The sequence below is a fragment of the Pseudoliparis swirei genome, chromosome 8 (assembly GCF_029220125.1).
Source record: "Pseudoliparis swirei isolate HS2019 ecotype Mariana Trench chromosome 8, NWPU_hadal_v1, whole genome shotgun sequence".
Lineage (NCBI taxonomy): Eukaryota > Metazoa > Chordata > Actinopteri > Perciformes > Liparidae > Pseudoliparis > Pseudoliparis swirei.
The window spans coordinates 8097880-8108817 of NC_079395.1; the positions used below are offsets into that span (position 1 = coordinate 8097880).

Genomic DNA, 10938 nt, shown 5'->3' on the forward strand with positions numbered 1-10938 from the left:
AGCTGCCAAAATCCTGAAGGGAGCAAGTTGATAAAATAACTAATCTTGTCACCTTTATAAGTTGCAAGTGATTTTTAAAGTTATTTTGTGTTCTGGGTGTCACCTCTCAGGGTAATACTACATTCTAGAGGTTGTTGTGGATGTATGGATGAAAGACGGCAGGCGCTACTCGGGGTTGAAAAAGACCATATTTGTCCTTGTGTTTTTTTAATTTTTTGAAATGCATTTGCTTCATTTGTAATTTAGATTATCCTATAATTTATTAGCATAAATCAAAGATAAGACAGTAACAGACAAAGCTCTTTTTAGTAAATAAGAACAAAATGAATTAATTATAAAGTTGTAGGTCACTATTTGGGAAACTAAATGTGATTGTAAGTATTAATGCTGTAATAATACAGGTTTTTACATTTTGTTGTCACACATAATTGCATTATGTCATTTGCTGGATATAATGCAGATTTTGCAATACCCTTTATTCATGTGTGAGTAACTCAACACAAATAAAATATTACGCATGCTCACAAAGCCTGACATCCATAAGACGAGTGATTTTAGAAATAGTTGAGCAGCGATGATGTGGACATTAAATATCAGCTGCAGTCTTCTCACCCCGTGTCTCCTGGCTCTGTTTCTCTCTCAGGTGAATACTGGATTGATCCAAACCAGGGCTGTGTCGGAGACTCCATTCAAGTGTTCTGTAACTTCACAGCAGGAGGAGAAACGTGCATTCACCCAGATAAGAAATCCTCAGGAGTAAGTAAAGAGAAAATGTTGACGTCTGTAAAATACAGTCTTCAAACAGTGTGTTAAGTAAAACACTTGTCGGAGCTTTTTGCAGCTATTGCTACTGCAAAAGTGAAACATTTTGAAGTTCTCTAATCGTCGTTTAACTTTTTCTTCTATGAAAGGTTAGAATATCCAACTGGCCCAAGGAGTCTTCAGGTTCATGGTTCAGTGAATTTAAACGTGGCAAAATTGTGAGTCACCCCACATGACTTTATAATGTCTTATTTTATTTTATTCACCTACCTGTAGATGTTCACATCCGTTTTTTTCTCAATGTTACTTGTTTCTAACTTTCTCTCAATTACTATAACTCTTCCCTCCATTCTCTCACTTTCCTGCCGTACATCTCGATCCCTTCCCATTCTCATCCTATTGACTTCCTCTCCTACTATTCGGTACCTTCCCTTCTCTCTGTCCCCAGTTGAGCTACGTTGACATGACAGAAAACACCATCAACGCGGTGCAGATGACCTTCCTGAAGCTGCTGAGCTCCTCGGCCCGGCAGAACTTCACCTACATCTGCCACCAGTCTGCGGCCTGGTACGACGCCAAGGTGGACAACTATGACAAGGCACTGCGCTTCCTGGGCTCCAACGATGAGGAGATGTCTTACGACAATAATCCCTTCATCAAGCCTCTGATGGACGGCTGCTCGGTAAATATTCATGATCTAACTTTCAGTTTGCAAAAAAAAAGAAATGTCACTTATCCTCACAAACAGACTGACTGACATACAACAATGTGTGTACAGTGGATAATCTGATATTGGTTATAAAAAGAACATGCAATTCCACATGTAGTTCTTCTTAGGCAATTTTCCGATACATTTCATGCATTGAGCACGTACACTGTGTAGCTCTCCATCTGTCTTTCACGTTTTCATTCTCGCCTTTTGATTTTTCAGTTTCTTTTATGACTTTTTTTTACCGCGTACTCATTTATTCTTTATGGCGTGTTATCTTATACCTATGAGAGTCTATAATATTACCTTTTTCCGTTTTGTTTTCATGACATTATACTCTACCAGGACTTTTTAATGTACGATATTATGACTTATTTTTCCTTTTGTCACACTCTGTCTTTTAATGACTTGTTCCTTTTTCAGTTCAGAAGCTTATTATCAAAATTGGTGTTGGTTAATTGTCTGTAAAATCCAATATTATTTCATCAGAAATACATCCATTTTCTGGACGTTCTTTTTCAATGTGATTATACAGAAAAATGTGAAGAAAACATTTTCTTTGAATGATTCTGATGAAAGACAAAGATTGTGAGTCATACTGCACCACCTTACTGAATGGCTGCCTGTCCTTTGTGTTCTCAGTTGAAGCAGGGCTATTCAAAGACGGTGATGGAGATCAACACTCCCCGCATCGACCAGTTGCCAATCATTGACGTCATGCTGAATGACTTTGGGGAATCAAACCAGCGGTTTGGCTTTGAGGTCGGCCCTGTCTGTTTCCTAGGCTAGACACACACTTACTCCCCGCTGAAGGACAGGGTCAGAGGGTAAATATTAACACCCACATGCTGAGATCCAACATCCTAACTTCTCTCCCTGCGAAGCAAAAAACCTGTGTTTTCTTTTGTTGCCGAGAAGATCGACTCAAGCCCGGAGAAGAAGAGTGCCTTTAGGCCCTGTCATGAAGTCGCTGACTAGGGGGAACTACTCCTCGCCCTTGTAGGGCCAAAATCACATGACTTTAACTTACATGCAGTAATGGGAGTGACATCAGGAAAAGGACATTTGATGCCGTGGCGGACAGCTGCGCACTTTCAGCAACAAAGAGAGGATCCACTAAATCCAAGCCCCATCCTCCCTCGTCCTTCGCCTCCACCTGAGCCTCCCTCTCTGGATGCTCCAGGTGCTGCTCTGAATACAACCACAGAGGTGCTTTTGTGCAGAATCGCAAAAACACTCAAGGTGCTACAAAAAGTGCTTTTTGATAAAACTGTAATTATTATTATTATTATTGTGTATAATATTGTTCCTTTCCAAATCCACTCTTAAAATGTGCATGTGCCCCAGATTTTTAGAAAGTTTAAATAAATAGTTGGTAAACTATATAGAAATAAATCCAATGAATATTTTGGATGTGTGTTTAAAAACTAATTTGCCAAGAAATATGTCTTTTGAAAACATTCCAGTTTGTAAGTAAAAAATAATCCTTGTGTAAATAATATGACTTTCATTTGATTTCTATGAGGGATAACCTAACTGGAACATAACATTTCAAACTAAAAACATTTTGGGGTTTATTCATGAGATACCAGTGTTTGTGTCCATTAGAATATTAAGCCATAATAAAATAAGATACTAATATAAATATTGTAAAGGTTTATTCGTCAAAAGATTACTCACCCAGATGTTATATTGTACCTCAGCTTCTATTTTAAAAAAGGTGGACATATTTGGCTTGTCCTTCAACTGAGCTTGTATATTGAAAACACAATCAAGTTTGAACATTATTTGTAGTGGCTAACTTACAAGGAAAATATATGTTTTCTTTTTTGGAGGTTAATTTGCCCAACTGTTTGTTTGTTTTTAAAAATCTCCCCTAAAAAAAGTCCCGTCGATTTTGTTGTTGTTGTGAAATTGTGTTTTCGAAATGTGCCTTGAATTGTTCATTAAAAAATATTAAAACTGGATTCTGAAAGATGTTGGGTTGAACGTCTGTATTTGAGTGCAGAAATAATTGGTGCTCTTTTGTGATTCTGCCCTGCCTTAAACATATTACCTTCCTTCTCCATAATCTTTTACAATTAGGTGCAGTGTTCATGTGGTGCTCGGGTGCTGTGATCTCTTCCACTTTCTTTCTCTGACTCAGATTTTACTTTAATCAAGATCTGTTTGCATCTCCACTTCTTTAGCTGGAAGCTATATTAGCATAGACTTTAGAGCCGCTTTTAAACCTGTGTAATTACAGTATGTTAACAAACTATGTACAATGGAAATAAATATTTGGTGCTTGGCCAAATGCACACTGCAATCGTTTGCATTCACTGACAGATTATCCTATATTTATTATTTTATCATATTGAGTACATAAAAACACTGAATCAAGATGTAATGCGCGGTCATGAGGAGCTCTTATGTTCCAACACTCGGGGATGAAAACACTCCACAGGCTGAAAAGGCTTCCAAATGCACCACTGGCTCTGTAGAACATGACAGACAAAAGAATCTTCACAGGGTAGTAAAATGAAAATATAGGGGTTTTTTCAGCCCGGTTATCTATATACATTGTTGATATTCGGTAAGGGGGTTTGAGTTACTTCAGAACAAAAGATACCTGTGAGTATGAAAACCCTGTAAGCATCAAAGTACAACATCTAAAACATGAACTTTTCTGAGATAGTAGCGATCAAATGAACTTACTGTGTTACGCCAGAGGGTTTAGTTCACTTCCACTTAGGAGAGACGTGGGATCTCTTGATTCCTATTCTTCAAGTTGAGATGAAATACTTACAAGCATCAAACATGGATAGATTCCAATATACTGTCCACTGACTTTCTATTAAATGTTATGCTGAATTTTTTTTTACATACAATACTATTACTTTTGTAGCACCTTTATTTGACATACTATAAATATTGAATCAACAGGCTATACTGACTTTTACCATGACATTTTGAAATGTTTGACATTCTACTATGACTTTTTTCAGACATACTCTACTATGAATACGTAATTAACACACTATGCTATTACTTTTTTCAACCTGCCTTTTAGCAACATACTAAACTATGAATTTTATGAGATACTACACTATGACTTTTTTCAACATTCAACATTTCGACATTGTGATGATATTATGGTTTTAGTGATAATTCTTTTGACATACTATACCAGGGGTAACTAATAGGCGAACCGCGGTCTGGGTCCAGAGCCAGATGCTGTTGTATCTGGACGTTTTACTGATAGATTATTGAGAATTATTCAATGTTGACAGAGCGCTTCTATTTTAACCGGTTTATATTTCTTGACATACAATATTTACAACTTTTCCCCAAAAAATGTGACATGCATAATACATTTTTTCAGGCCGTTTTTTATACTTTAAGTATCATTAGAGATAAGATAAGATACTCCTTTATTAGTTCCGCAGTGGAGAAATGTAGAGGATTACAGCAGCATACATAAAAGTGCAAACAAGAAACATTGTAAAAGAAATCAAAACAAGTATTATAAATGAGTAATAACCAGTTAAGAATATTATCTAAGTAAAAAAGGTAAAAGAAATTCCACAATATCTCAACTATAACCACAAATATTTCATGTACAAACTGATTTTTTTCTCCATTGCACGGGGCATTGTGTATTTATATTGCACAGCTGGTTGTGCAGCTTGACAACGGCAGGAAGGACCTGCGTACCTCACCTTCACACACCGGGGGGGAAGCAGCCGGTGGCTGAAGGAGCTGCACAGAGCTGCCAGTGTCCTGCATTGGGTGAGAGGCGTAGCCATCATCCTCCTGTCTCCCACCACTTCCACAGCATCCAATGGACGCCCCAGCAAACTGCTGGCCTTTCCAACCAGTTTGTTCAGTCTCTTCCCGTCAGCTGTCGAGATGCAGCTGCTCCAGCAGACCACTCCATAAAAGATGGCTGATGTCACCACAGAGTTGAAACGGTCTCAGTGCACTCAGCAGATAGTCTGCTCTGTCCCAAATGATGTTAAAAAGACTTGTTCTAATGTAATGCTCAAACACCTTTTAAATGTTTATGACCATTATTGGGTTAACAATGTCAGAGAGACTCCTCTAGAAATCTCGTAATTACACTCACGACAACTCCATAAATATGTCACGGCAGGCTTTAGTAATAAAGTGTCATTACAGTATCGAACATAACAAAATACGGTTGCTGCCAGTCATGAAATATTTATTTTCCCTAATGTGAAGTTCTCAGAACAGGTATCCGTCCCACATTTTCTAATAAAGCTATTTGGAAGCAAAGGCACAATAACATCATAACTCCCCAGCCTTTCTGGATTATAGCATATTGTCAATTCAGCAGAAATATTTGAAAGGACTCCTCACACTGTATAAACCCTCTTTTCAGTATACCTTCAAGTAAACTACCCAGTGTTAAGAACATCTCACTTCTACAATCACACTTATTCATAAGCCATCAGCATCATTATTGGTTCCCTGGTTCTATCAATAAGCACATGCATTTAAAATGGCCACTGTAAGGGCATGAGCGATCTGGTTGGCCTATACTCCATTTATTGCACAGTTACTGTATTGTAATTTGTTGTGTGTGCTATGTGATTATTATGTTGTGTTTAGTTCACCCAAATTAATTACAAAATCACATGTGGTGGATATGACAATAGATCATATCATCTTGTTCTAAATTACAACAGCAAAAAAAACTACAATTTAGGCATTACAAATATAACATAATCTAAAAACCAGCACAATGGTCAAGCTGAGGGAAAAGACAAGATTGTATGGCAATGATTTTCCTGAACAAAATGTGTCTCTCATTTGCCAATATTGGTACGGTAATAATTTCCCCTTGTTATGAGAAATAGTGTTACATTTTACTCTTATTGCCAATTTTATTGTAAAAGATACCTCTGGCTCATCATGTGTCATAACAAATGTATTTGAATTGGATTGAGACACAAAGCAAGCAGCAGCCACTGTTATTGCTCGAGAGAATCTCATCACGAATGCAAGCCATGGCTTATGAAAAAAAACCTGTGTTTAAGTGCGCCAAGAAACTTCAGTCTCTTCCTGTCAGAGCCACTTCTTGAGTTCAAGTATTCTCTGTTCAAACAGTTTCACTGGGAAACACTCCAGCAGTACTGTGAGTCATTGCCCAAACCACCACCTCATCCCAACCTGCTGCTGACTTCCTACTGGGAGAAGGCCTGGAGACGGCCCTCTGGCCGACGGCTTTTACTATCTGTTCTCACATTAGCATCGTTTGACGAGCCCAGAGACAGCTAGAATGTCTGAAATCAATCGTCTTCTCCTAACCTGACAGAGCGTTGCATCTTCCTCTCTCTGCCTTTCCACGGTCTTATCAAAGAAATGATGAACAATGTGACCATTTCCTTAGAAAAGGGGAAACATCGATTGGCGAAGCAAAGACAAAAGGCTCCTAATCAGGGTGAAGGTGACACCTGCGGTGAAGGACAGGCTCTTGCTGCAGCCTGTGAGCACAGGGGAAGGTATGAATGGCAATCAAAGTATATAGAAGCCACGGATCGAGCTCAAGTAGAGGTGAAGAATGTTCCGGCCATATTTTAGAGACAAGATTAATAAAAGACTGAAAAAAGTTATCTCGGCTATTGCTTGACTATTTTAGCTCCATGTCTTAACTAATGATGAATGTTTTTAAGACACGTAGTCGATGCAATAATGTTTTTACACATCAGGTCATTTCATCCCCATGGAAGGTAAATATATGTAATATGTATAATCAAAGCCATTTCTTCAAATGCTGCTGAAAACATGATTGAACAACTGTGGGAAAACTGTTAAGAAGAAATAAGATACATGTCAAACCAAAGTAGCCTGGAGCACTTTTCCAAGCTAACTACTACAAATGAATAAAGCTGAATAAAACACTGTGCATCATACCCCTCCACAAACTGAACTCTATTTGCAATGAGAACTCCACGCTACCGTGTCGCAATTATTTTAAGCGTTGAAGATATTTTGCCATATGAGTGTATGTGACTAATGGCTTTGGCCTGAGAGGAACATAATGGCACTATGCCACAGAAACCTTTGTGTTCTTTGTTTCAGTCATATGACAGATTTTAGATTCCGATATGGAAATGAGGTCTGAGTAATCAGGAGTGTTTCCCCAGTAATTAAATGGTTGGTTCATTCAAAATACAAAAAGGATGGTGTGTGTTGTGGTCACAGCATTAATAAATTGTCATATAAAACATTATCTGCAAACACTTAATTTTTTTAGTGCCCCTCTTACCATGGAGTAACCACAGACCTTACTGTAATAGAGCAGCTCCAATGTAAACAACAAGGTATTTATTTGGGTGGACAGATATATAAAAGTTTATTTTCAGAAGAAAAAAATGTTTTAAATGTTTTCCATCAAACATAATAATAATAATAATAATAATAATAATAATAATAATAATAAGATAACAAATTATTTAAAAACAAATATTATTATTATTATTTCATTGACTTATGTCTGACTGCCAATTCATGATTACTTTAATTAAAAGATGTAAGCATCCTCCTTCTTCAATGTTAAAAAATAATTCCTACCCACAAAGAAAGAGAAGGAGCTCTGATTGGCCAGACTCCGCAGTTAGCCAATTGGAACTCCAGCTGTGGTTTGGGTAACACTTCAATTGATTTTGACATAGTAAGTACTAATGTATTTATTTGATCTATTTGTCTTTGGTATATCATCTATATGAAACAATAGTAGGCCCTCCTCCTTGCCATACAAAAGTATATGTTCCTATTAAGTTGCGATCATATTATCCTCTCGCGCTCTCTCTCCCTGTGCGCGTGCATTCATGCACAAAAACGCAGCAGCAGCTCTGAGCTGCGTTTCCCTCTCCTATATTCCGGTGAATACTGCCAGCTGCAACTTTTGTCACCACACAGCTGCCGGTGGTACCTCCTCACGAGCACACGCGCACGCGGAATTCATTAAAAGTCAAGAGAGAGGCAGCTGGATGACGTCATATCCGTGAAGAAGAGTCCCTGTAACCTAAACTTTTTTCACTTTCTTGCAGTAAGGAGATTTCTCCCCGCTGCCCACATGGCACGCGCGACGGGGACGAGTGGTTGGATGTGCCCCCCTCCTCCTCCTCCTCCTCCTCAGGAAGCCGTGTTTTTTACCGGCGCGTAGTGAACGAGGTGGCGCGAGCCCACGGCCAGAAACCTGCGCGTAAACTGCTGTACCCGTCTGAGGAGCTGCGGAGGGGAACGTTAACGCATCCGACACAATGTGGTCGCTGTCCGTGGTCCTGAACCCGCTGCTGTTTCTGCTGCTGATCGGATACTGCCCTTCAGTGGTGAGTTCCCTGCCTTCACATTTCTCTCAAAAAGAACTCCAACACGAGCTAATAATGCAACGTATACTCCTTGTTTATTAAAAGTTATGTTGTAAAACTAGGGTGGAGCCTTGCACAATGGTCAGTGAATCACCAACAACAGAGAAAATTAACCAGCTCAGGTTCCTGGCATTTTTTGCACGTTTGGCTGCTTCTTTGCTGTAGTCTCTGTTGCCTGTATGCACATCAGCATTGGTAGTAATCAACAAGAACAAAACAGACATAAAACTGAAATAACAAAGATCAAAATAAAGTGGTGGGAAGATGCAGCCTCATAGCACTGATGTTTATTGCCTACATCAACCAAATAGCATTAATATTGATCCTGGAGTACTGCCAGGCATATAACTCACATCTGCAGGAGAGTTAAATCATTGTAAAGGTATACATAAATAAATAAAATATATTGCTGCTATGAATTATCTCTAAATGCCCATCCTAGACAAGCTGCACGAAACATCTTGATACAGAAATATTCTTACTTTCACTGAAATGTTGTGCATTGTCTCATGTCGTGTATTTTTTAGCGCTACCTTACTCCAATTTGTTTTTCAAATGCCTCGCTTGGTAGGGAAACGTATGCTGCGCTTCACAAAATGGAAATGCATCATCGGGAGCATCATCGCACATGAGGAAGAGCAGCTTGTAGATCACAAAGCCATTTGGGAGAGAACAATGGTCTATTCGGTTCATCCCACCGTGCAAAGTGCACTCCCTGTGCCAGTGTCAGCAGTGCCCTCACATCCTATACCACCTTGCCATGATTGAAAGTGGTGTGCAGAATTAATGCTATACTCGATTGTTCACACAAACAGGAAACGTTTACAGATTACTGACAACTGAATAGAACATCTGTCAGAAAGTCTAAATGAACAGAAAAAAACAAGGAACCAGCTGTCTGAATAAAGGAAAAAAGTCTTTTGTGCAGAGTTGTCGGGCGCATCTGGCTTGACTGAGCTACAGATCCATTTCGATATGAGCAAATGTGAGAGTGAGGAGAGGGGGGGGGGGGGGGTGCATCACTCAAGAGACAGTGGAGAAAGACTGTTTAACGTAGGAGTGAAACTGGATTATTCTTCTGAAAGTATAAGGAAAAGAGGTGAGTGAGTTTTTTCTTTCCCTCTTTTATTCCATCCCGCTATGAGGACATGAGCGAGGCAGCTACAGTCATGGTGCACCCAGCAGCTCTCACACTACTGCAACGTACCACACCTGACCTCCAGATATTACAATGCAACATCACTATTGTTGAGCAAGAGTTCAGAGGCGGCAGATCATTTCAAAAATAATATTGTAGTGGTGAGACTATGATTTTCTACTTTCATGTCTTTTGTCTCACAGGCATAAAAGGAGCAATCTAGCATCAGGGTATCAGTAGAATATGCTTTAATTACAAGATCATACAAGTCACCAATAGCCAATAGCAAGGACTACAAAGATTGTGTTTTGATAATACCTGCAGACATTTTCTTACAATCTGATAACGGTACCATAAGAGAGGTGAGCTCAGGAGATCGATAGGGCAGAAGTTTGTTTTAAATTTTGTTTTTTAACTTCCAGATAAGAAAGCAAGAAGATGTGGCACAGTAGGTGTTAAAAGCTACATTAGAGATTCAATATTCACAACATACATTATCCATGGCTTAATCAGCCATTTCATCATTAAAACACAGAACTTTTCTCTGGCTGGAAGACAACAGAACAACAAAGTGATCATGATGAAAGTCAAAGTCTGAGTATTTTCCTTTGGTGACGTCTCTGCCTGCTCAGAGGGGCCATGAGCTTTCATGGCTGAAACCAAACGCTCTTTAAACTGCACAGACTGACAGGTACGGATGAATGGGAGAAGGAAACGGACACCTGCTCTTTGAAAACATGGCCACTCCTCTTTTATATCCACAAGTGTCACATGTTATTCTCTAGCCAGACTGAGTTTTAGAAAGCAGAACAAAATCCAAATAATGTCTGTGTGTCTGCCAAACACGCTTGTAGTGCAGACACATGTACTATCCGCAGTCAAAGGGTGCCCGTATTTGGCAGGAGGCTATGTTAATTTCCCATGATGACAATAAACAGAATTGTTGTTCA

General features: G+C 39.0%; 1 protein-coding gene across 1 annotated transcript in view; it reads left to right on the plus strand.

The window, feature by feature from the left end:
- Positions 1 to 3438, plus strand: part of LOC130197921 (collagen alpha-1(XI) chain-like) — a 79943-nt gene extending 76505 nt beyond the window's left edge. The window contains exons 64-67 of the mRNA XM_056420904.1: positions 644 to 756; positions 912 to 980; positions 1211 to 1444; positions 2114 to 3438. Of these exons, the coding sequence (XP_056276879.1) occupies positions 644 to 756; positions 912 to 980; positions 1211 to 1444; positions 2114 to 2260 (563 nt within the window). The 3' untranslated portion in view covers positions 2261 to 3438. The remainder of the gene's footprint in view (positions 1 to 643; positions 757 to 911; positions 981 to 1210; positions 1445 to 2113) is intronic.
- Positions 3439 to 10938: the final 7500 nt, after the last annotated feature.